Source organism: Hemiscyllium ocellatum, chromosome 26 (assembly GCF_020745735.1).
Source record: "Hemiscyllium ocellatum isolate sHemOce1 chromosome 26, sHemOce1.pat.X.cur, whole genome shotgun sequence".
Taxonomy (NCBI): domain Eukaryota; kingdom Metazoa; phylum Chordata; class Chondrichthyes; order Orectolobiformes; family Hemiscylliidae; genus Hemiscyllium; species Hemiscyllium ocellatum.
Window position 1 is genome coordinate 51,210,287 of NC_083426.1, and position 24,223 is coordinate 51,234,509.

A 24,223-nucleotide genomic window follows, 5' to 3' on the forward strand; every position below is an offset into this window, starting at 1 on the left:
AGCAAGTCTGTCAACTTCACAACAAAGAGAAACAGAATTAATGTTTCGAGTCCAGTGTGACCTTTCTGTGCCTACATTGGATGTTGGTGTCACTGGCTGGGCCAGCATTTATTGCCCATCCCTATTGGCATTAAGAAGGTGGTGTTAAGCTCCCTTCTGAATCACTGCAGCCCACCTGCTGTGGGTTGACCCTTAGAGAGGGGATTCCAGGATTTTGACCCAGTGACAGTGAAGGAACGGTAATGTATTCCCAAGTCAGGATGGTGCGTACTTGGAAGGGAACATGCAGGGGGTGGTGTCCTCATGTATCTACTGCCCTCGTCCCTCTAGATGGAAGTGGGTGTGGATTTGGACAGTGCTGTCTGAGGATCTTTGGTGAATTTCTGCACTGCAGATGGTTCATACAATTCAGAATTCACAGTTTGTAGATGGTGCCCGATCTGCTGAGTTTCTCCAGCATTTTCAGCTTTTATTTCAGATTTCCAGCATCTGCAACTTTTTACTTTTATTCCTGCAGAGAACTTGATGATTTGTTGATATTCCTCTGTCCAACCTTCAAACACAACATTTGCCCACTATGGGTGGCAAGGTGACTCAGTGGTTAGCACACTGCTGCCTCACAGCACCAGGGATTCCCGCCTCAGGTGACTGTCTGTCTGTGTGGAGTTTGCACATTCTCCCCGTGTCTGCGCGGGTTTCCTCCGGGTGCTCCGTTTCCTCCAATAGACCAAAGATGTGCAGATTAGGGTGAATTGGCCATGCTAAATTGCACATAGTGTTCAGGATGTGTAGATTAGTCAGGGATAAATGTAGAGTAATAGGGTAGGGGAATGGGCCTGGGTTGGTTACTCTTCAGAGGGTCAGTGTGGACTTATTGGGCCGAAGGGCCTGTTTCTACACTTCAATGATCTATGATCCTGACAATGTCCCATTTCTCCACACTTCCTGTTTCCTGCCAGTTACCCAGTCTTTAGTCCTTGTTTTAAATTACACCTACAGTGTGGGTTTTTATCTTTTCGAATAACATTTGAGATGGCATCTTATCAAATGCCTTCTGAAAATCCAATGACAGTATGCTCCTTTATTCACCAGCGTACGTTGTTCCTTCAAACACCTCCAATCAATTGGTTCAACATCCTTGCCCCCTGATCAAACCATGCTGACTCTGAAAGATTCCCTGCTTTTTGAGCTGCACAGCTGTAATTTCTTTACTGATTGATCTGAATGTTTTCCCCATGATGGACATCAAGCTAACTGGCCCATAGTTCCCTGCTTCTGCCATTCCAGCTTCTTTGAATAGGGGGTTTATATTTGCTATGTCGCACTCTGATCCTAGGGATCAAGAGGGTTGGAATATAAAAGCAGCAATGTGCTACTGAGACTTTATAAAGCTCTGGTTAGGCCCCATTTGGAGTACTGTGTCCAGTTTTGGTCCCCACACCTCAGGAAGGACATACTGGCACTGGAGCGTGCCCAGCGGAGATTCACACGGATGATCCCTGGAACGGGGTTGGTCTAACATACGAGGAATGGCTGAGGATCCTGGGATTGTACGCATTGGAGTTTAGAAGGTTAAGGGGAGATCTAATAGAAACTTACAAGATAATACATGGCTTGGAAAGGGTGGACGCTAAGAAATTGTTTCCATTAGGCGAGGAGACTAGGACCCGTGGACACAGCCTTAGAATTAGAGGGGATAAATTCAGAACAGAAATGCGGAGACATTTCTTCAGCCAGAGAGTGGTGGGCCTGTGGAATTCATTGCCGCAGAGTGCAGTGGAGGCCCGGACGCTAAATGTCTTCAAGGTAGAGATTGATAATTCCTTGTGACATCAAGAATTTAAGGGCTACGGGGAGAATGCGGGTAAGTGGAGTTGAAATGCCCATCAGCCATGATTGAATGTCGGAGTGGACTCGATGGGCCCAATGGCCTAACTTCCGCTCCTATGTCTTATGGTCTTATCAGCAAGTTGTTGGCTGAAAAATTTACTAACGATGGCAAGTTGGCTGATTGGATGGTAATTAGCATATTGGATTGGTTCTGCTTTGTGGGGATGAGTCATAGCTGGGCATATTTCTATATTGTCAGTTAGATAACAATATTGTCGGTTAATTAGCGTGACTAAAGCATGGCTAATCTGGAGCACACATGGACAGTATCCTCAATGTAAATCCAAGACTATGTCTACAAGAGCAGTGTGCAGTGGTCACTCCCACAATTTCTGATATAAATTGACACATCTGTGACAGGTAGATTGATTGAAATGGGATAAAGTAGGTTTTCTCTCCGAGACTGGCAGCCACTTCCTACTCAGTAAAAATAATGATTGCAGATGCTGGAAACCAGACTCTGGATCAGTGGTGCTGGAAGAGCACAGCAGTTCAGGCAGCATCCAACAAGCAGGAAAATCGACGTTTCGGGCAAAAGCCCTTTGTCAGGAATAAAGGCAGAGAGCCTGAAGGGTGGAGAGATAAGCTAGAGGAGGGTAGGGTGGCGAGAAAGTAGCATGGAGTACAATGGGTGAGTGAGGGAGGGGATGCAGGTGATAGGTCAGGGAGGAGGATGGAGTGGATAGATGGAAAAGGAGATAGGCAGGTAGGACAAGTCCGGACAAGTCATGGGGACAGTGCTGAGCTGGAAGTTTGGAACTGGGGTGAGGTGGGGGGAGGGGAAATGAGGAAACTGTTGAAGTCCACATTGATGCCCTGGGGTTGAAGTGTTCCGAGGCGGAAGATGAGGCGTTCTTCCTCCAGGCGTCTGGTGGTGAGGGAGCGGCGGTGAAGGACGCCCAGGACCTCCATGTCCTCGGCAGAGTGGGGGTTGGGGGGGGGAGGGGGGTGGGGAGTTGAAATGTTGGGCCACAGGGCAGTGGGGTTGACATTCTTCTCGACAGCTAACTAACCACTGGTGCCACCGGACCACTTTTGGAAGTTTAAGGCAGAGTACGTTCTCTGCTCTTGCCACCCCTCCATGCTGCCTCCAAGAGTTGCTCATCGTGGAGGAATACTGCTTCATTAGCCAAGGGAGGAAGGCTCGTGATAACCAGCAGGAGGTTTCCTTGCCCACGTTTGACCTGAAGCCGTGAGACATTATGGGGTTCAAAGTCAATGTTGAGGACTCCCAGGCCCCTCCCTCCTGACTGTGTACCGTTGTGTCACCAGTACTGAATCTGTCCCGCCAGTGGGACAGGACAAAACCAAGATGGCGTCTGGGACATTGTCTTTCGGGTATACTCTGTGATTCCAGGCTGTTGCTTGACTAGTCTGTGAAAGAACTCTCCTGATTTCCGCATTAGCCCCGAGGTGTTAATGAGGATGACATTACAGGGACCAGGGGGCTGTGTTTGTCTTTGTCATGACCATACCTAACGCTTAGGTCAATGCTGTTAGAACCATTGGCTTTCTTTTTGTTTTTTTTTAATTTAGATGATGAACTAAGTTAAAATAGCGTTCATGCTTTTGGGAAATAGATGAGAGAATGGCGCTAAGTCATGGTGTCATATAGACGGCTAGTATAGACCAAATGGGCTGAATGACATCCTTCTGTTCCTAACGGTCTAACAATTTGTGATATTCCTTCATAGCAGCTTGATCTAATTGTGCAGCTTGCAAAGTTACTCTGTTCTCTCTGTGTCATTTGTGGCTCACAGACTTCACAGAACGCGCTCCATCCGACGGCGTGTGACGCAAAAACTGACCCCCCTGGGACAGGGCCCTGCACTCCCTCACCTAAGGGTCGAAGGTCAGGATGTCACCATGGCGATGGGCGATGCCGTGGATGGGATCAGTGAACAAACAGCAATAACTTCGGTAAGAATTGGAGCAGCAGAGAAAATGAAAGAGGGAGCTGGGGGTAGGAACCAGGCCTGCTGACATCAGGGAAAGACTCAGTCCCACAGAAGATGGCTGATCTTCCGCTTAGCTTTCAAGACAGGTTGGCGTGTTGAGAGGGCAGGGAATCTACAGACAGCACTACTGCCTCACAGCATGTAGGTTCCAGGTTCAATTCCAGAACAGCCAACTGAGGTCTGGACGCTGCGAAACGTGGATCACTGAAAGAGGGATTCTCCCCAGTATCTGACAATTATTGACTGTCTGGGGTTATCCCACAGTCTGGAGTTATCCCCCTGTCTGGGGTTAGCTCCCTGTCTGGGGTTATCCCACTGTCCGGACGTTATCCCACTGTCTGGGGTTAGCCCCCTGTCTGGGGTTTGAACAGGCCCTTCGGCCTGTCGTGTCCATGTTGGTCATCAAGCCCTTATCTGTTTAAAACCATTTTCCCGTACCTCGCCTGCCGTGGGAGTTCCTGCTGAGTCCGGACCGTGTGATGCGTGACATCTGATTTAAAACAAGCAGTTTGAACTCTGTGGTAAAATGGCAGATGTGAGAATGTCATGAGAGAGCATTGCAGGTTCCTGCATTACCTGTTCAGCCTGCCCCGCGGTTCCTGGCAATGTTGACCTGACTGTGACCTCTGTATTCCCACTGCAGTTTCTGAAGCAAGGGCCTTGCTGTACCAGTTATAATGGGAGTGGCAATTCGGTAAAGTGAAGTCGTGTTACTCCTTCATTAGATCTCTCCTCCTGTTCCACAGGTGGGAATCAGCAAGGATCCCGACCATCTCTACAACATCATGTTTGTTGGCAATGCCAATGCTGGGAAAACATCCTTCATCCAGCGGTTTTATGATGATAGTTTTGAGCCTGGGATGCCCTCCACAGTAGGTATGGCAACAAGGCAGCATCCCCATCTGCTTCACCAGTGTCCTTCCGAGACGGAAACCTGCCATCTTTGCCCAGTTTGGGACAAGTGACTTCAAACCCACAGGTTGACCCTTAACTGGGCAATTCGGGGTGGGCAGGGAAAGCTGGTGGAGCCAGCAATGCTTTTAACCCAGGAGAAAGCAAACAAACCGACCCAAACGCAGCTTGTTACTTTATAATGCAGAGTCAGACTCCCTCTATACTGGTTCGCTTACACTCATCGATTAATCATGAAGAATATTCTACGACAGTGCATCAGTATAAAGCAGGGTAAATCACACACAATAGCATGGGGTCAGTGCGACTAGCACTGAGTTCGAACATAGAACATAGAACAACACAGCACAGAACAGGCCCTTCAGCCCTCGATGTTGCGCCGACCTGTGAACTATTCTCAGCTCGTCCCCCTACATTATCCCATCATCATCCATGTGCATATCTAAGGATTGTTTAAATCTCCCTAATGTTCCTGAGGTAACTAGATTGGAAGGCAGGGCATTCCATGCCCTTACCAGTCTCTGAATGAAGGACCTGCCTCTGACATTTGTCTTAAATCTATCACCCTGCAATTTGTAGTTATGCCCCCTTGTACAAGCTGACATCATCATCCTAGGAAAAAGTCATTCACTGTCTACCCTATCTAATCTGATCATCTTGTATGTCTCTAACAAATCCCCTTTTAGCTTCTTCTTTCCAATGAGAACAGACCCAAGTCTCTCAGCCTCTCCTCATAAGACCTTCTTTCCAGACCAGGCAACATCCTGGTAAATCTCCTCTGCAACTTTTCCAGTGCTTCCACATCCTTCCCGAAATATGGCGACCAGTACACAATATTCCAAGTGTGGCCACACTAGCGTTTTGTATAGTTGCAGCATAACATTGCAGCTCCAGAACTCAATCCCTCTACAAATGAAACCTAACACACCGTATGCCTTTTTAACAGCACCATCAACCTGGGTAGCAACTTTCAGGGATCTATGTACATGGACTCCAAGATCCCTCTGCACACCCACACTACCAAGAATCTTTCCATTGACCCAGTACTCTGCCTTCCTGTTATTCTTCCCAAAGTGCATCACCTCACATTGAGCTGCATTGAACTCCATTTGCCACCTCTCAGCCCAATTCAGCAGTTTATCCAAGTCCCCCTGCCACCTGTAACATTCTTCCAAACTGCCCACTACTCCATCGACTTCAGTGTCACCTGCAGATGTACTAATCCATCCACCCATGCCTGCATCTAAGTCATTTATAAAAAGGACAAACAGCAGTGGTCCCAAAACAGATCCTTTTGCCACACCACTAGTAACCAGACTCCAGGGTGAACATTTTACATCAACCACCACTCGCTGCTTTCTTTCAGAAAACCAGTTTCTAATCCAAGCTGCTAAATTACTCTCAATCCCATGCCTCTGCATTTTCTCCAACAGCCTCTCATGTGGAACCTTATCAAAGGCTTTACTGAAATCCATGTATACCACGTCAACTGCCCTACCCACATCGACACGCTTGGTCACCTTCTCAAAAAACTCAGAGAAGTCCAAGTATACCACATCAAGGGCCCTTAACGAAACCATGTTGACGATCGGAAATCAAATTGTTGCTTGCTAGATGGTTATAAGTCTCATCTCTTATAATCCTTTCCAAAACTTTTCCTAGGTTTTGGTGTTAGTTATGATGATTTTAGTAATTTAGTTATTGTAAATATTTCAGATCATCCCACAGTGGGAAAAGCTGATAGAAAAGTTGGTCACAGTCACATCACCTTCATGCCCAATTTCTGTGTTATTTTCATATGAATGTTTTCATTATCAGAGTTACCTGGTTTAGTTAGTGTTAACCTGGTTTAGTTAGTGCTAACCAGGTGCAATACCAATGTTAGACTATGAAACTGACACTACCAAAACTGAAGCTGAAAATGTGTTGCTGGAAAAGCGCAGCAGGTCAGGCAGCATCCAAGGAGCAGGAGAGTCGACGTTTCGGGCACAAGCCCTCCTCATTCCTGAAGAAGGGCGCATGCCCAAAAGGTCAACTCTCCTGCTCCTTGGATGCTGCCTGACCTGCTGCGCTTTTCCAGCAACGCATTTTCGGCTCTGATCTCCAGCATCTGCAGTCCTCACTTTCTGCTACAACCAAAACTGAAGCCAAACCCAAGAATAGGTGGTTCACACCTCCACTGTCAGACTCAAGGCTGTGCCATACTGGTCAATGGCTTTTACCATGAGTGCCAGTTTCCTCTAATGTTGTTTGATTAAACTTGTCTTTCCAATAGGAGTCCCCCACCCAACAGGTGACTTGGCCAACGGTTTCATTCATTACGTGCAGGTTTTTGATGTGTACAGTTCTGCTGCTGTATGTTTGTATATGAACAATGACGATACCTCAGAAGGTTTTGGTTAGCTCTCAGTCACTTTGCGATCCCCTGGGAATATGTGTGGCTTCGTTTTCTGGTACACCCATCATTGTCAGATAGGTTCCCTGGGCTGGCTGAAGGACTTGCATTGATATAGTGTCTGTTCTTGCCATTGGAGAGTTTAAAGCCATTGAAATTAGTTTGTAATGTAATTGATCATGGTCATAGAATACTTAAATCATACAGAGAAAGGGCCCATTGAGTCTGTGCTGTCTCTTTCAAAGTGAAATCTGTTTAGTCCCATTCCCTCAATCTTCCTGATATCTCCGCATTTTTCAAATCTTCTCCAGGTAATTTCCTTTTGAGGAATACTGTTTATCCTGGATCTACCATATAATGAAACACGGCATTCCAATTCCAAACTGCTGTTCCACAAGGTTATTTGTTCACATTTCTTAAAGTCCTTTTGCTTTCGATCTGTAACCTGTGTTTATCAGCCCTTTACCCATTGGGAACAGTCTCCTATTTCTCTCTGTCACGGCCCTTCAGGAGTTTAAATTGTTGGAACAAATCTATTTGTCCTTTTTTTTGCTTCAAAGGACAACAGTCTATTCAATTAATTATAATCTCACAGCGGTGGAACCTTTCCCAGGAAAGCAACACAAGTCAACTGACGCACTGTAACATCCCACAAACATCGCTGTCAGTGATGAGCTTTGAATGATTTTGTTTGATGAATAAATATTGCCAAGGTGACTGGGGACGACATGGGCGGCACGGTGGCACAGTGGTTAGCACTGCTGCCTCACAGCGCCAGAGACCCGGGTTCAATTCCCGCCTCAGGTGACTGACTGTGTGGAGTTTGCACGGTCTCCCCGTGTCTGCGTGGGTTTCCTCCGGGTGCTCCGGTTTCCTCCCACAGTCCAAAGATGTGCGGGTCAGGTGAATCGGTAAATTGCCCGTAGTGTTGGGAAAGGGGTAAGTGTAGGGGTATGGGTGGGTTGTGCTTCGGCGGGTCGGTGTGGACTTGTTGGGCCGAAGGGCCTGTTTCCACACTGTAAGTAATCTAAACTCATTCTTGTTCTGTTTGAAATAATCTATTCCCCTGCAAGGGCAGGTGGGGCTTTGGTTTCATGTATTCTCTGGAAGATGGCATCTCTGGCAGTGTGGCACTCCCTCAGTGCTGCACTGGCCTGTCAGTCTGGAATGTGAGTTTGTGTGTCCTGATGCAGTGAATGGTGTGAGACAGAGACAGTATTGCTGTCTAAGGGTGGCTCATAGTTATGTTCCAGAGTGAAATGATATCTAGCCATTGGGTTAGGCCAGCCTTGAGTTACACAGTAACTGGCCCAGGCCCTGACCTCAGGGATGCTGCGGTCATCAGACTGGCGTAGACCTCACCCTGTGAGGAAGGAGATGTTTCCTCAGAGAATGTTCTCATAACTGGACTATTCCCTGTCATTGCTCTGACCTCTTCCCCCCTGATTGCAGGGATAGACTATCGAGTGAAGACCCTGACAGTGGACAACAGACACATTGCCCTTCAACTCTGGGATACTGCAGGACAGGAGCGGTGAGTGTGGGGTCTCCAATAGCAGCCTGCAGTTTCAGGTTATTCAACCAATAGCAGCCTGAGGTTTCAGGTTATTCAACCAATAGCAGCCTGTGGTTTCAGGTTATTCAACCAATAGCAGCTTGTGGTTTCAGGTTATTCAACCAATAGCAGCCTGGGGTTTCAGGTTATTTAACCAATAGCAGCCTGAGGTTTCAGGTTATTCAGCTAATAGCAGCCTGAGATTTCAGGTTATTCAACCAATAGCAGCTTGTGGTTTCAGGTTATTCAACCAATAGCAGCCTGGGGTTTCAGGTTATTTAACCAATAGCAGCCTGAGGTTTCAGGTTATTCAGCCAATAGCAGCCTGAGATTTCGGGTTATTCAACCAATAGCAGCTTGTGGTTTCAGGTTATTCAACCAATAGCAGCCTGGGGTTTCAGGTTATTTAACCAATAGCAGCCTGAGGTTTCAGGTTATTCAGCCAATAGCAGCCTGAGATTTCAGGTTATTCAACCAATAGCAGCTTGTGGTTTCAGGTTATTCAACCAATAGCAGCCTGCGGTTTCAGGTTATTCAACCAATAGCAGCTTGTGGTTTCAGGTTATTCAACCAATAACAGCCTGGGGTTTCAGGTTATTTAACCAATAGCAGCCTGAGGTTTCAGGTTATTCAACCAATAGCAGCCTGAGATTTCATGTTATTCAACCAATAGCAGCTTGTGGTTTCAGGTTATTCAACCAATAGCAGCTTGTGGTTTCAGGTTATTTAACCAATAGCAGCCTGAGGTTTCAGATTATTTATTCAATAGCAGCCTGAGATTTCAGGTTATTCAACCAATCAGCAGTATTTGTGTAAGAGCAATGGGATTGGAAAACTTTCAGTCATGGACCAGTACCCCTTGGGGGAAAAACCTGCTGGAGAATCTCAGCGGATCTGGCAGCATCTGTGGTTCAGGTTCCTTCTTTAGAACTACCTCCAGGGGTCAGTGTATTAAAGGGACAGTACCTCCAGGGGTCAGTGTATTAAAGGGACAGTACCTCCAGGGGTCAGCCTGTTAAAGGGACAGTACCACAGGGGAGGTTTCTTAAAGGGAGAGTACCCCTCGGGGTCAGTTTGTTAAAGGGACAGTACCCTGAGGGGTCAGTGTGTTAAAGGGACAGTACCTCAGGGGTCAGTGTGAATGTTAAGGATGAATAGCTCTCTGCCAGTATGTTAACAAGACAGTATGAGGGCGTGTCCAAATATTAAGGGACAGTAACTCCAGGACTCAGGCCTGAAGACAATCAGAGATAAACGAACATTGATAATGTAGAGTAGCTCAGGGAAAATAGGATATGGGGGGGGTTTATTAATGGGGAAATGGGAGTCCTCAAATGGAAAAGGAGGCAGCACTGGGTGTGGAGGAAATGTTGATGAGGATTGGGGGTGGGCGAGGGACATTGATGGGAAATGGGAGTTGGGGGATATCAATGGGGAATGGCGGGGCGGGGGACATAGCAACAGAAAATCGGGGTTGGTGGGTTATTGATGGGGTGGTGGGTTATTGATGGAGGTGGTGGGTTATTGATGGAGGTGGTGGGTTATTGATGGGGGTGGTGTGTTATTGATGGAGGTGGTGGGTTATTGATGGGGGTGGTGGGTTATTGATGGGGGTGGTGGGTTATTGATGGAGGTGGTGGGTTATTGATGGGTGTGGTGGGTTATTGATGGGGGTGGTGGGTTATTGATGGAGGTGGTGGGTTATTGATGGGGGTGGTGGGTTATTGATGGGGGTGGTGGGTTATTGATGGAGGTGGTGGGTTATTGATGGAGGTGATGGGTTATTGATGGAGGTGATGGGTTATTGATGAGAAATGGAGTTGGGGGAGGAACATTGTTGGGGATTTCAGTTTCCAGATCCCCTTGGAGATATGGGGTGGCTGGAGGGAGACAGTCAGCCAAAGCAGTCACTCTAATCACATGATGTGGGACCTGTCATTGCTGTCGAGGTCAACAGGTCAGAGTGGGCAAGAAACTGCAATTCTGACTCTGCCTGAGCTCTTTATCAACAGCTTCCCCTTAGCCCTAAACCTGTGAAGCTAGCATTAATCGACAAAAGATGAACCCAAACCTGCACATCCCTAACCCTAGGCTGAACCTGAACCCTATCGCTATCACAGGTCTAACTTCAACCCTAACCCTAACCCTAACCCTAACCCTAACCTGAACCCACACAGCCCTAAGCCTAACTCTTACCTCACCCCAACCTGAACCCTAACCCTAACCCTAACCTTAACCCCAATCCACATAGATTTAATGCAAAACTCGACAAACACAGCCCTAACCCTAAACCTAACCCTCACAATGCTAACCTTAACCTCAACACTCTAAACCTCGCCCGAACTTTAACCCAGAGCCCTAAACCTAACCCTAACCCTAACCCCAACCCATACAGCTCTAACCCTAACCTGAACCCTAACCCTATCGCCAACCAGCACAGCCATAATCCTAACTCTATCCTAATACACACAGCCCTAACCCTAACCCTATCGCAGCCCTAACCCTAACCCTAAACCTATCGCCCTAACCCTAACGCTAACCTTGACCCACACAGCCCTAACCCTAACCCTAACCCTAACCCTATCGCCCTAGCCCTAACGCTAACCTTGACCCACACAGCCCTAACCCTAACCACAACCCACACAGCTCTAACCCTAATCCTAACCCTAACCCTATCGCCCAAATCCTAACCCTAATCCTACCCCTAACCCTAACCCTATCGTCCGAACCCTAACCCCAATCCCAATCCTAACCCTAACCCTAACCCTATCCCGAAACCTACCCTAACCCTAACCTGAACCCTAATCACAACAAACACAGCACTAACCCAACGCTAGCCTAACCAAACAGCCCTAAACCTAACCCAACACACACATCCCTAAGCCTAACCCCAACCCACACAGTGCTCACCCTAACCCTATCCTCACCCTAACCCGTAGCCCCATAACTCTAACCTTAACTCCAACCCACACTGCCCTAACCCAGACCCCAACGCACACAGCCTGAACCCTAACCATAATACCAACCCACACAGTCCTAACCCTAACCCTAACCCTAACCCTAATCTCCACCCACACAACCCTAATCTTAACCCCAATCTACACAGACCTAACCCTAACCCTAACCCACACAGCCCTAACCCTAAACCTAACCCTCACAATGCTAACCCTAACCTCAACACACACAGCCCTAACTTTCACCCTAACTTTAACCCACAGAGCCTTAAACCTAACCCTAACCCTAAACCTAACGCTAACCCCAACCCACGCAGCTCTAACCCTAACCCTAACTCTATCGCCAACCAACACAGCCATAACCCTAACTCTATCCTAATACACACAGCCCTAACCCTAACCATAACCCTAACGCTAAACCTATTGCAGCCCAAATCCTAGCCAAAAACTGAATCCTTACCCTAACCTTAACAACACAACCCTAAACCTAATGCCAACCCACACCGCCATAACCCTAAACCAACCCTAACACTAACCCCAACCTACACAGCCCTAGCCCGAACTTTAACACTTTCTCTAACGTTAACCATACAGCCCTAATCCTAACCCCAACACATTCAGCCCAAATCCTAACCCTTAGCCTAAACTTAAAGTAACCCAAACCCTAAACCTAACCCACACAGCACTGAACTTAACCTCAACCCACACAGCCCTACCCTAACCCGAACCCACACAGTCCTAACCTCAAACACATCCCACACAACCCGAACCCTGACTACTAACCCACAAACCCAATCCCGAAACTGAACCCTAACCCCAACCCACACAGCACTAACCCTAACCCGAACCCTAAACCCAACTGAAGCATCCCTAACCCTAGCTCTAACCCCACCCAAACCCTAACCCTAACCCACACAGTTCTAACCTTAACGCGAGCCCTAACCCTAGCACTAACCCTAAAACTAACCCAACCCTAACACTAACCTTAACCCTAAACCTAACCTTAACCCTATTGCAGACCTAAACCTAACCCTAACCCTAACCCTAAACCTAACCCCAACCCACTCTACCCTAACCCTCATCACACAGCCCTAAGCGAGGCCTTAACCCTAACCCTAACCCTAAGCACACAGCCCTAACCCTAACCATATTGCTCTAACACAAACCCAACGCACACAGCCCAAACACTGACCTTAACCCGACCCTAACTACACTACCCTCACTCTAACCACAGCCCACACAGCCCTCACCCTAACCCTAACCACACTTTCCTAACCCTAATCACAACACACACACAGCCCTAACACAAACCACAACCCACACAATCCTAACTCTCACCCCAACACTAACCATCCCAACCCACACAGACCTAACCATAGTCCTAACCCTATCCCACACAGTGTTAACCGTAACCCCAACCCACACACGCCCTACCCTGTACCTAACCCTAACCCTAACCTAAAGACATGCAGCCCTAACCCTAACCCCAACCCTAACCTCAACCCCACACAGCCTTAACCCTAACCCTAACCCAACACACATAGCCCCAACCCTAACCCTAACCCAAACCCTAACCCTAACGCTAACCCAAACCCTAACCCTAACCCAAACCCTATCGACTCAGCCTGAACCTGAACTCATCCCAACCCACATAGCCCTAGCCCTAACCCTAACCCAACCCTATCGACACAGCCTGAACATGAACTCATCCCAACCCACATAGCCCTAATCCTAATCCTAACCCTAACCCCAACCCTAACCTCAACCCACACAGCCTTAACCCTAACCCTAACCCTAACCCAAACCCTAACCTAAAGACATGCAGCCCTAACCCTAACCCCAACCCTAACCACAACCCACACAGCCTTAACCCTAATCCTAACCCTAACCCAACCCACATAGCCCTAACCCTAACCCTAATCCTAACCCTAACCCTAACCCTAACCCAACCCACATAGCCCTAACCCTAACCCTAACCCTAACCCCTAACCCAAACCGTATCGACACAGCCTGAACCTGAACTCATCCCAACCCACATAGCCCTAACCCTAACCTAATCATATCGCCCTAACCCTAACCCTAACCCTAACACTCACCCGAACCTTAGCCCCTAACCCTAATCCAAACCCTAAACCAAACCCTAACCTCAACCCACACAACCCTAACCCTAACCCCAATCCACACAGCCCTAACCCTAACCCTAACCCTAACCCAACCCACACAACCCTAACCCTAAACCTTACTCTAACCCTAACCCTAACCCTAACCCTATAGCTTAACCTAAACCCCAACCCACACAGTCCTTACCCTCACAAAGCCCTAACCCTAACCCTAACCCTAACCCTAACCCTAACACTGTCCTATGCAGCCCTAACACTAACCCGAACCTTACCCCCCAACAAACACAGCCCGAACCCTAACCCTAATCCAAACCCTAACCTTAACCCAAACCTGAACCCAAAGCCTAACCACACAGCTCTAACCCTAACTCTAACTCTAACCCCAACCAACACAACCCTAACTATAACCTCAATCCACACAATCCTAACCCTAACCCTAACCTCAACTCACACAGCCCTAACCCTAACCCCAACACACACAGCCCTAACCCTAACCCTAACCTACACAGCACTAACCCTAACCCAAACGCTAACCCAAACCCGATTCGCAGGAAACATAGTACTAACCCTAACCTCAACACACACAGCCTTATTGCTAACCCCAGCCCGCTCAGCACTAATCCTAACCCTAACCCGAACCAATACAGCCCTAACTCTAACCATGATCCTATCCTAAAAATACCATAACCCTAACTCTAACCCTAACCCACATAGCCCTAACCGTACCTCTAATCCTAACCCACACAGTTGTAACCCTAACCCTAACCCTAACCACCCAGCCCTATACTTAACCATAACCCACGCAACCAACAAAACACTAACCCAACCCACACAGCCCGAACCCTAACCCAACAGACATAGCCCTAACCCTAACACTAATCCTAACCTTAACCTAAACACACACAGCCCTAACCCTAGCCCAACCCTAACTTAACCCTAACCCTAACCCTAATCCTAACCCTATCGCCCTAACCCTAACCTAAACCCACACAGTCCTAACTCTAACCCAACCCACATAGCCCTAACCCTAACCCCAACCCCAACCCACACAGTCCGAACCCTAACCCTAACCCCAACCCACACAGCCCTAACTCTGTCTTTAACCCTATCGCTGTTATCTCTTTACTTTAACCCAGTTACATCTAACTCCAATCCTCACACCCCTGACCCTCCCTCTCCCTCTCCCCTGTACCTGGGAGATCGTCGCTGGTGTCCATTGGGCTGGCCTGTCCTGAGCTGCCTTTTGAGGTTCAGGGATTGAAAATGGAATGAAGCCTTCCTCCCGTCCCCAGCGTGTCACACACCCCTCCTCCTGCTGCTGGCCTCCCCAAGAGCTGGGAAAGCAGCCTGCAGTATTTCAGTCCACACTGTCACTCAAACCTGGGAGAGAGGCAGCCTGACAGACATGTTGGAATGACTAACCTCTGTCAAGAGACAGAGTCAGGTTTCCACATTGAGCCAATTGTACAGGGTTAGACACAGCTTCACACTGCACTGTCAGTGCAGCAGGCCACCCTGCCAGCATAGCCAACTGCCCATTCCTCTCCACAGGAAACCTGGCCATCCCTACTCACACCCAGCCATTCTCCCTTTATTCAGGCAGAGCTGCCCAGACTCGAACCACTCAATACTTTCCAAACAGCTTTTCCTCAAGTCACCACTGACTCTTTTTTCCGCATTGTTAGTTCTGTCTGGGTCTTGAACCTTTCACCAATGGGAATACCTGCTCTCTGTCTCTCTGTCTCTCTCTCTCCCTCCCCACTCAGTCCAGATCCTCATGGTTTTGAACACCTCAGTCAAATCTCCTCTCACACTTTGCAACAAGAGCAGTCTCAGCTTTTCGTGAGATCCCTCACCTCTGGAATCATTTTCATGGTTTTTCCTAACCCCTGCCTGCAGCTATCACATCCGTACTAACCTACACGGTCTGGTTTTGATATTCTGGTTGAGGAGAAACAGGGTTTTATAAACATTAACCATTTCCTTTTTGTTTTTGTGCTCTCTGCCTCTCTTTCGAAAGCCTGGAAACACAAGTGCCTTGTTTAACGGTTTTCTCAGTCTGCCCTGTCATCTTCAACAAATGGCCTGCAGAAACTTTGAACAGCTTGTCTTCAGAAATATGTCAGGGCTAGACCTGCCCGATTTAGCCAAGTCTCCCTTATCACCATAACATTTCATCGCCCCAAACTGGGCTGGTTTATACCTGCAGCACATCAGCCTTATTTATCATACTTTGGAATTAGTGAGTTTGGAGCAGATTTGTAGCTCAGGTTGAGGTTGTGGATGTAGGTTTACTCACTGACATCACCAACCCAGAGAAACCCAAACAGAAAGCAGGAATCATCAGCGGTGCTTTGCCTGGAGGCCCACTGAAGATGTTACCGAGTACGGTGACAAAATGTCCAGAAATGAATCACCCACAGCCGTGCTCTGGGATGTTCACATACGTGTTAACTTGGAACCTGATTTATATTTATTACAATTGCTTTTCTGCCTGATCTAACCTAAAGTCTTCTGAATTCCACTTTACTATTAAATCCTTCGCCCAAACCTCTGTACGTCATGTTTCTCCTTCCTCATGCTCCACCCTTCCTCCGAAAACCTTGTCACCTTCCCCCTATCACCTTGTTCCTCCTATCACCTTGTTCCTCCTATCACCTTGTTCCCCCTATCACCTTGTTCCCTATCGCCTTGTTCCCCCTATCGCCTTGTTCCCCCTATGGCCTTGTTCCCCCTATCACCTTGTTCCCCCTATGGCCTTGTTCCCTATCACCTTGTTCCCCCTATCGCCTTGTTCCCCCTATCGCCTTGTTCCCCCTATCGCCTTGTTCCCCCCATCACCTTGTTCCCCCATCACCTTGTTCCCTATCACCTTGTTCCCCCTATCACCTTGTTCCCCCTATCACCTTGTTCCCCCTATCGCCTTGTTCCCCCTATCGCCTTGTTCCCTATCGCCTTGTTCCTCCTATCACCTTGTTCCCTATCACCTTGTTCCCTATCGCCTTGTTCCCCCTATCGCCTTGTTCCCTATCACCTTGTTCCTCCTATCACCTTGTTCCCCCTATCGCCTTGTTCCCCCTATCGCCTTGTTCCCCCTATCACCTTGTTCCCCCTATCACCTTGTTCCCTATCACCTTGTTCCCCCTATCACCTTGTTCCCTATCGCCTTGTTCCTCCTATCACCTTGTTCCCTATCGCCTTGTTCCCCCTATCACCTTGTTCCTCCTATCACCTTGTTCCCCCTATCGCCTTGTTCCCCCTATCACCTTGTTCCTCCTATCATCTTGCCAGGTTGGGTCCAATCCTCTCCAGTTGCATCAGCAGTTTTGTGTCCAATAACTATTTCCACCGAAAGAGCATTTAACCCCTGCCCCATGATATTCATTACCATCACTGAAACCCCCACTCTCAACATCCTGGGGTTACCAATAACCAGAAACTGGACTGGAGTGGACATATTAGCCCAGTTCATCAGCATGCCCACCCATGAGGGCATCAGTTGGCATTGAGCTGCAGCCCCTACAGCTGTCCAAACCAGCCCAATGTTTCATCAACTGAAAATCAGGAATTCCTGATGAAGGGCTTATGCCTAAAACGTCGAATTTCCTGTTCCTTGGATGCTGCCTAACCTGCTGTGCTTTAACCAGCAACACATTTTCAGCTGTGATCTCCAGCATCTGCAGACCTCATTTTCTACCCAATGTTTCATCAAACTAACCTCTGTCCCAGTGGCTCTCTCTGGGTGTCCGAGTGCAGACAGATCTGCTCAATCCTCCTACTTCTAGACTTGCTGTAGCAGCATGGCTGACCTGCTGCCTCTGAGGACCAGCTTAACCCTTTCTTTCCCACCTCACTCTTCCTCCACAACAAGCACTGATCTCTCTTACTCCCTCTGTATTGGTACTGACATGGACCACTGTTCACCCTCCCCCTACCACTGGTAGACGGCCAGTGACCTCCTTGACTCTGGTACCCTGGTAGGCCGGAGTTTGGCACGTTCCTGGCTGGGTGACCCCTTCCCAGTAGGAAAACCTTGTAAAACTGGTGGATGACATGCATTGCCCTGACTTGTCTTATGTAACTTTGAAACATAGCTCCACGGATACTTTTCTCAATAACCTGTTCAGGTATGACACACATGGCCTCCTAGCCAAGAGGTTGGGACATTACCACTATTGTTGTTTTTTTTAAACTAGTTTTTCCTTTTGTGGTATCCTCCCTCTTCTAGTGGCGTTACGCATCTCAGGAAAGATGACAGGAAGTGGAAATGAGCTAATGGCCAGTCAGTGACCCCTTCAGTGATTGGCTCCTTTAACTGTTGCCCATGCCCCTGACTGCTCTCCTCTTCTCTCTGGTCAGATTCCGCAGTTTAACCAAGCAGTTCTTCAGAAAGGCCGACGGGGTGATCGTGATGTATGACATTACATCGTCCAACTCATTCACCGAGGTACGCTACTGGCTGGCATCTGTCAAGGTAAGAGACATTTAAATTCTAGTGCTTTGAGCTGCATGAGAATTGTCAGCGTTCAGGGATCAGTCTGGCTAGGACCTTCCTGTACGCACACTGAAACAGGCCGGTATTTACCAACGTGGATCTGATATTTTCTGATCACTGATCTTAGGTCTCCAAGGCCCATTTGGGGTCATGCACAGGTACTATTGGCCTGTCCTTCTCACTGGTGTCACTCTTAACCCTGTGTCTGTTAGACACAGCCTCATGCAGTGGAGCACAGTACTGTTAATAGCGATGACACTGAACCCTATGGAAAGGGGCTGAAGAGAAGAGTTTTAGTTTTCCCAGCTTTGAGTTCTAAACAATGCTAGATCGCTGCAGACTGCATGTCTGATAGCACCATCCATGACTCCTTAGATCATGAAACAGTCTGTGAACAATAACCATTTCCAGGTAAAGAGAATCTAACCACTACCCTTGCTATTCAAAGGCATTGCCATCACTGAGTCCCTCCACTATCAACATCCTGGGGTTACCAATAACCAGAAACTGAACTGGGCTCGACATACTAGTAATGTGGCTACCAGAGCAGGCCAGAGGCTAGGAATACTATGGTCAGTAACTCACTTCCTGCCTCCCCACCATCTCCAAGGCACAAGTCAAGAGTGTGATGGAATACTCCCCACTTGCCCTGGATGGGGGCAGCTCCAATTCAAGAAGCTCGACGCCGTCCAGGACAAAGCAGCCCGCGCTTGATTGGCACCACATCCACAAACACCCCCTCCCAGAATGCATTGCAGAAATTCACCAAAGATCATTGGACAGCACCTTCCATGCCCACTTCCCTCCAGCAGGTACAAGGGGACACCAGCCCCTGCAAGTTCCCCTCCAAGTCACTCGCCATCCTGACTGGGAAATATACTGCCATCCCGCACCGTCGCTGGGTTAAAATTCTGGGCACCGTGATTGTCCCTGCACCCCATTGGCTGCTGTTGTTCAAGATGGCAGTTCACCATCACCATCTCAAGGGTCAACTAATGGTGGGCAATAAATGCTGGGCCAGACCTGTGAGGGAATTAAAACTGAAAGCACAGCCAGCGGGAGGATTGTGTTGGACAGGGTAATTGCATGTTCCTGTCATGTTCAGATAAAGCAGATCATTTCACCAACATCGACTTGACAACGGTCTCTTGGGATGACTCCATCCCTCATGTTGCTTCTTTCTGCTCAGAGCTATGCAGAGGAGTAATTTAGTTGGGTGTCTGTGTGTATCGAAGCTGACCCTCCCGTGCTGTGCGGTGCCCATAATGCTGCGTTTTGGATGCTGTCTCCAGCAGGGAGCTTGCTGTTCCTTCCGGTGATTATCGAACGCCCCCCTGGCTCCGCTGGAAGGAGAACAGGGCACACCCACCTCGCATCTTTTATCCTTCGAGCTGTAGTTACCATCAGGTCAATTGGAATTGGATCTTCAAATCACTTCTTTGGATGTTGAGTTGGGCAGAAACTGTGATTAAAACACCCCTTTTAAATGCAGGCGCTGTATACAGTGACAGGGGGAGTTCCAAACAACGTTCAGTATAACAAGGCAAACCTCCCTCTTGCTCTTTACCTTTCCATTCCCCCCTTCTTCCTCTCCATCCATCATCGCTCTCTCTCTCACACACTCACTGTTTATTTCTTCCCTCCTCTGCCTTTCTGTCTTTCTCCTTTTCCTCCATCTATCTATCCCTTTCACTCTGTTTCTCTCTCTCTGTCCCATCCACCCTCCATGACGCCCTGCTTTCCACATTGTCTCTCTTCTTCCTCTCTGCCTGCATCTCTCTGTTTCCCTTCCCTTCCATTTCTCACTCAATTTTTCTTCCTCTGTCTCCTCTTTATTTCTCCCTCTCTTTTCTCTCTCCCTCCACTCCCTCTCCCTCCATCTTTCTCCTGCCATTTCTCTCTCAATCCACCTCTCTCTCTTCCCCTTGCATCTCTTTCTTTACCACCCTCTATCTCTCTTCCCCATCTCTGTTTCTCTCACTCCATCTCTCTCTCTCTCTCTCTCGCCACCACAATCTCTCCATCCCTCCCTCCCTTTCCCCATTCCTGCGTGTTGTTCTCCCAACTGTCTTTTCCCAGGAAACAGTGGATGATAACGTTGCCATCCTTCTTCTGGGGAACAAGATCGATGATGTCGCTCACCGCCAGGTGCCCGTTCCTGAGGGGCAGCGTCTTGCTCAGGTTGGTACCTGTCATCGAGACTTGGTGCTCCATTGCAGCCAATACCGAGGACCCCGTTCCCCCCCCCCAGTGTTGCCCCCACCATGAACTCAGTCTGACAGACTCTACCTACACGGGTTCATTAGCCCCAGCATCTCTCCCACCACCCACATGCCCGGTTGGCAGCTGATGCCACTCAATGGGAGCTGGTTGGAGCTTGCTCAGGGCCTGCTGAAGTCAGCCTTCTCCCCACTCCCTGAAGTGGGGGGGGGGGAGATCTCGTTCACTTCACTCGGAGTGTTTTTGGCACAGGGAGCACCCATCCAGCCAACCAACGACAGGAGCCGAATTTGTCTCTCGTCACACTGACCCCAGTGAGCTGAGTGACCCCACCCCTGACCCTTATCGCATCATGGATGACAGAGCAGCTTCAGTGACAGTGCACACACTGGCGTGTTTCCTAATGGCCGTTTCTAGGAAGTCTGGCACAGTGCGAAAGACTCAGCCGCGATTCCCACACCTCAGGCGACTGTCTGTGTGGTGTTTGCACGTTCTCCCCGTGTCTGCGTGGGTTTCCTCCGGGTGCTCCGGTTTCCTCCCACAGTCCAAAGATGTGCAGGTCAGGGTGGATTGGCCAAGCTAAATGCAGGGTCACAGGAATAGGGTGCGGGGAAGGTGGGTCTGGACGGGATACTCTTCAGAGGGTCAGTGTGGACTTGATGGACTGAGTGGCCTCCTTGCACACAGTAGTTCCATACACAGTTCTCATTTGCTCCTCATCTCCGTCCCTCTCCCTAGGAATACAACCTCGTGTTCTATGAGTGTAGCGCCTATACAGGTCACAACGTTAGCACGGCCATGCTGCACCTCACAAAGTAAGTACACCATTCCCACGCAGCAGGCCCTCCGGACTTCTCACCCGATGTCTCCCTGTGCTGCTCGGTTCGACTTGTCCATGCTGCCCAACTCTGTCCGTGTGTACCCTCTCGCTCTGTCTGTCTGTGTGTACCCCTCGTTCTGTCTGTCTGCGTGTACCCCCTTGCTCTGCCTGTCTGTGTGTACACCCTCGCTCTGCCTGTCTGTGTGTACCCACTCGCTCTGCCTGTCTGTGTGTACACCCTCGCTCTGCCTGTCTGTGTGTACCCACTCGCTCTGCCTGTCTGTGCGTACCCACTCGCTCTGTCTGTCCGTGTGTCCCCCTCGCTTTGTCTCTCTGTGAGTACCCCCTCACTCTGTCTGTCCGTGTGTACCCCCTCGCTCTGTCTGTCCGTGTGTATGCCTCACTCTGTCTGTCCGTGTGTACCCCCTCGCTCTGTCTGTCCGTGTGTGCCCCCTCACTCTGTCTGTCTGTGTATCCCCCCTCGCTCTGTCTTTCTGTGTGTACCCCCTCGCTCTCTCTGTCCGTGTGTACCCCCTTGTTCTGTCTGTCTGTGTGTACCCCCTTGTTCTGTCTGTGTGTACCCCCTTGTTCTGTCTGTGTGTACCCCCTCGCTCTGTCTGTGTGTACCCACACACTCTGTCTGTCTGTGTGTACCTCCTCGCTCCGTCTGTCTGCGTGTACCCCCTCGCTCTGTCTCTCTGTGTGTACCCCTTCGCTCTGACTGTCCGCGTGTACCCCTTCGCTCTGTCTGTCTGTGTGTACCCCCTCGCTCTGCCTGTCTGTGTGTACCCCTCGCTCTGCCTGTCTATGTGTACCCCTCGCTCTGTCTTTCTGTGTGTGCCCCTTCGCTCTGTCTGTCCGTGTGTCCCCCCTTGCTCTGTCTCTCCGTGTGTACTCCCTCACTCTGTCTGTCTGCGTGTACCCCCTCGCTCTGTCTGTCCGTGTGTGCCCCCTCGCTCTGTCTGTCCGCGTGTACCCCTTTGCTCTGTCTTTCTGTGTATCCCCCCTCGCTCTGCCTGTCTGTGTGTACACCCTCGCTCTGCCTGTCTGTGTGTACCCACTCGCTCTGCCTGTCTGTGTGTACCCACTCGCTCTGTCTGTCCGTGTGTCCCCCTCGCTTTGTCTCTCTGTGAGTACCCCCTCACTCTGTCTGTCCGTGTGTACCCCCTCGCTCTTTCTGTCTGTGTGTGCCCCCTCACTCTGTCTGTCCGTGTGTGCCCCCTCACTCTGTCTGTCCGTGTGTACCCCCTTGTTCTGTCTGTCTGTGTGTACCCCCTTGTTCTGTCTGTGTGTACCCCCTCGCTCTGTCTGTGTGTACCCACACACTCTGTCTGTCTGTGTGTACCCCTTCGCTCTGCCTGTCCGTGTGTACCCCTTCATTCTGTCTCTCCGTGTGTCCCCTCTCGCTCTGTCTGTCTGTGTGTACCCCTTCTTCCTGCCTGTCTTTGTGTACGCTCTCGCTCTGTCTGTCTGTGTATTTCCCCCTTGCTCTGTCTGTCTGTGTGTACCCCCTCTCTCTGTCGGTCCGTGTGTACCCCCTCGCTCTGAATGTCTGTGTGTACCCACTCACTCTGCCTGTCCGTGTGTACCACCTCGCTCTGTCTGTCTGTGTGTACCACCTCGCTCTGTCTGTCCGTGTGTAGCACCTCGCTCTGTCTGTCCATGTGTACCCCCTCGCCCTGTCTTTCCGTGTGTACCCGCTCGCTCCGTCTGTCCGTGTGTACCCACTCACTCTGCCTGTCCGTGTGTACCACCTCGCTCTGTTTGTCCGTGTGTAGCACCTCGCTCTGTCTGTCCATGTGTACCCCCTTCGCTCTGTCTGTCCGTGTGTACCCCCTTGATCTGTCTGTCCGTGTGTACCCTGCGCTCTGTCTGTGTGTACCCCCTCGCTCTGCCTGTCTGTGTGTACCCCTTCATTCTGTCTCTCCGTGTGTACCCCCTCGCTCTGAATGTCTGTGTGCACCCCCTCTCGCTCTGTCTGTCTGTGTGTACCCCTTCTTCCTGCCTGTCTTTGTGTACGCTCTCGCTCTGTCTGTCTGTGTGTACCCACTCACTCTGCCTGTCCGTGTGTACCCCCTCGCTCTGTCTCTCCATGTGTACCCACTCACTCTGTCTGTCCGTGTGTACCACCTCGCTCTGTCTGTCCGTGTGTAGCACCTCGCTCTGTCTGTCCATGTGTGCCCCCTCGCTCTGTCTGTCTGTGTGTACCCCCTTCGCTCTGTCTGTCCGTGTGTACCCCCTCGCTCTGTCTTTCCCTGTGTACCCCCTCGCTCTGCCTGTCTGTGTGTACCCCTTCATTCTGTCTCTCCGTGTGTACCCCCTCGCTCTGAATGTCTGTGTGCACCCCCTCTCGCTCTGTCTGTCTGTGTGTCCCCCTCGCTCTCTCTGTCTGTGTGTACCCCCTCGCTTTGTCTCTCCGTGTGTACCCCCTCGCTTTGTCTCTCCGTGTGTACCCCCTCGCTCTGTCTCTCTGTGTGTACCCCCTCACTCTGTCTGTGTGTACCCCCTCGCTCTGTCTGTCTGTGTGTACCCCCTCGCTTTGTCTCTCCGTGTGTACCCCCTCGCTCTGTCTCTCTGTGTGTACCCCCTCACTCTGTCTGTGTGTACTCCCTCTCTCTGTCTGTCTGTGTGTACCCCCTCTCTCTGTCTGTCTGTGTGTACCCCCTCGCTATGTCTGTCTGTGTGTACCCCCTCTCTCTGTGTGTCCGTGTGTACCACCTAGCACTGCCTATCCGTGTGTACCCTGCGCTCTGTCTGTGTGTACCCCATCGCTCTGTCTTTCCCTGTGTACCCCCTCGCTCTATCTGTCCGTGTGTACCCATTCCCTCTGCCTGTACGTGTGTGCCCCCTCGCTCTGTGTGTACCCACTCGCACTGCCTGCCCATGTGTACCCACTCGCTCTGT

The 24,223-nt window shown here is 49.8% G+C and overlaps 1 protein-coding gene across 1 annotated transcript in view; it reads left to right on the forward strand.

Moving 5' to 3' along the window:
* LOC132828268 (trichohyalin-like) overlaps window positions 1–24,223 on the forward strand; it is a 109,656-nt gene that overhangs the window by 81,599 nt on the left and 3,834 nt on the right. The window contains exons 27-32 of the mRNA XM_060845243.1: window positions 3,651–3,810; window positions 4,595–4,724; window positions 8,608–8,689; window positions 18,144–18,258; window positions 20,359–20,460; window positions 21,238–21,314. Of these exons, the coding sequence (XP_060701226.1) occupies window positions 3,651–3,810; window positions 4,595–4,724; window positions 8,608–8,689; window positions 18,144–18,258; window positions 20,359–20,460; window positions 21,238–21,314 (666 nt within the window). The remainder of the gene's footprint in view (window positions 1–3,650; window positions 3,811–4,594; window positions 4,725–8,607; window positions 8,690–18,143; window positions 18,259–20,358; window positions 20,461–21,237; window positions 21,315–24,223) is intronic.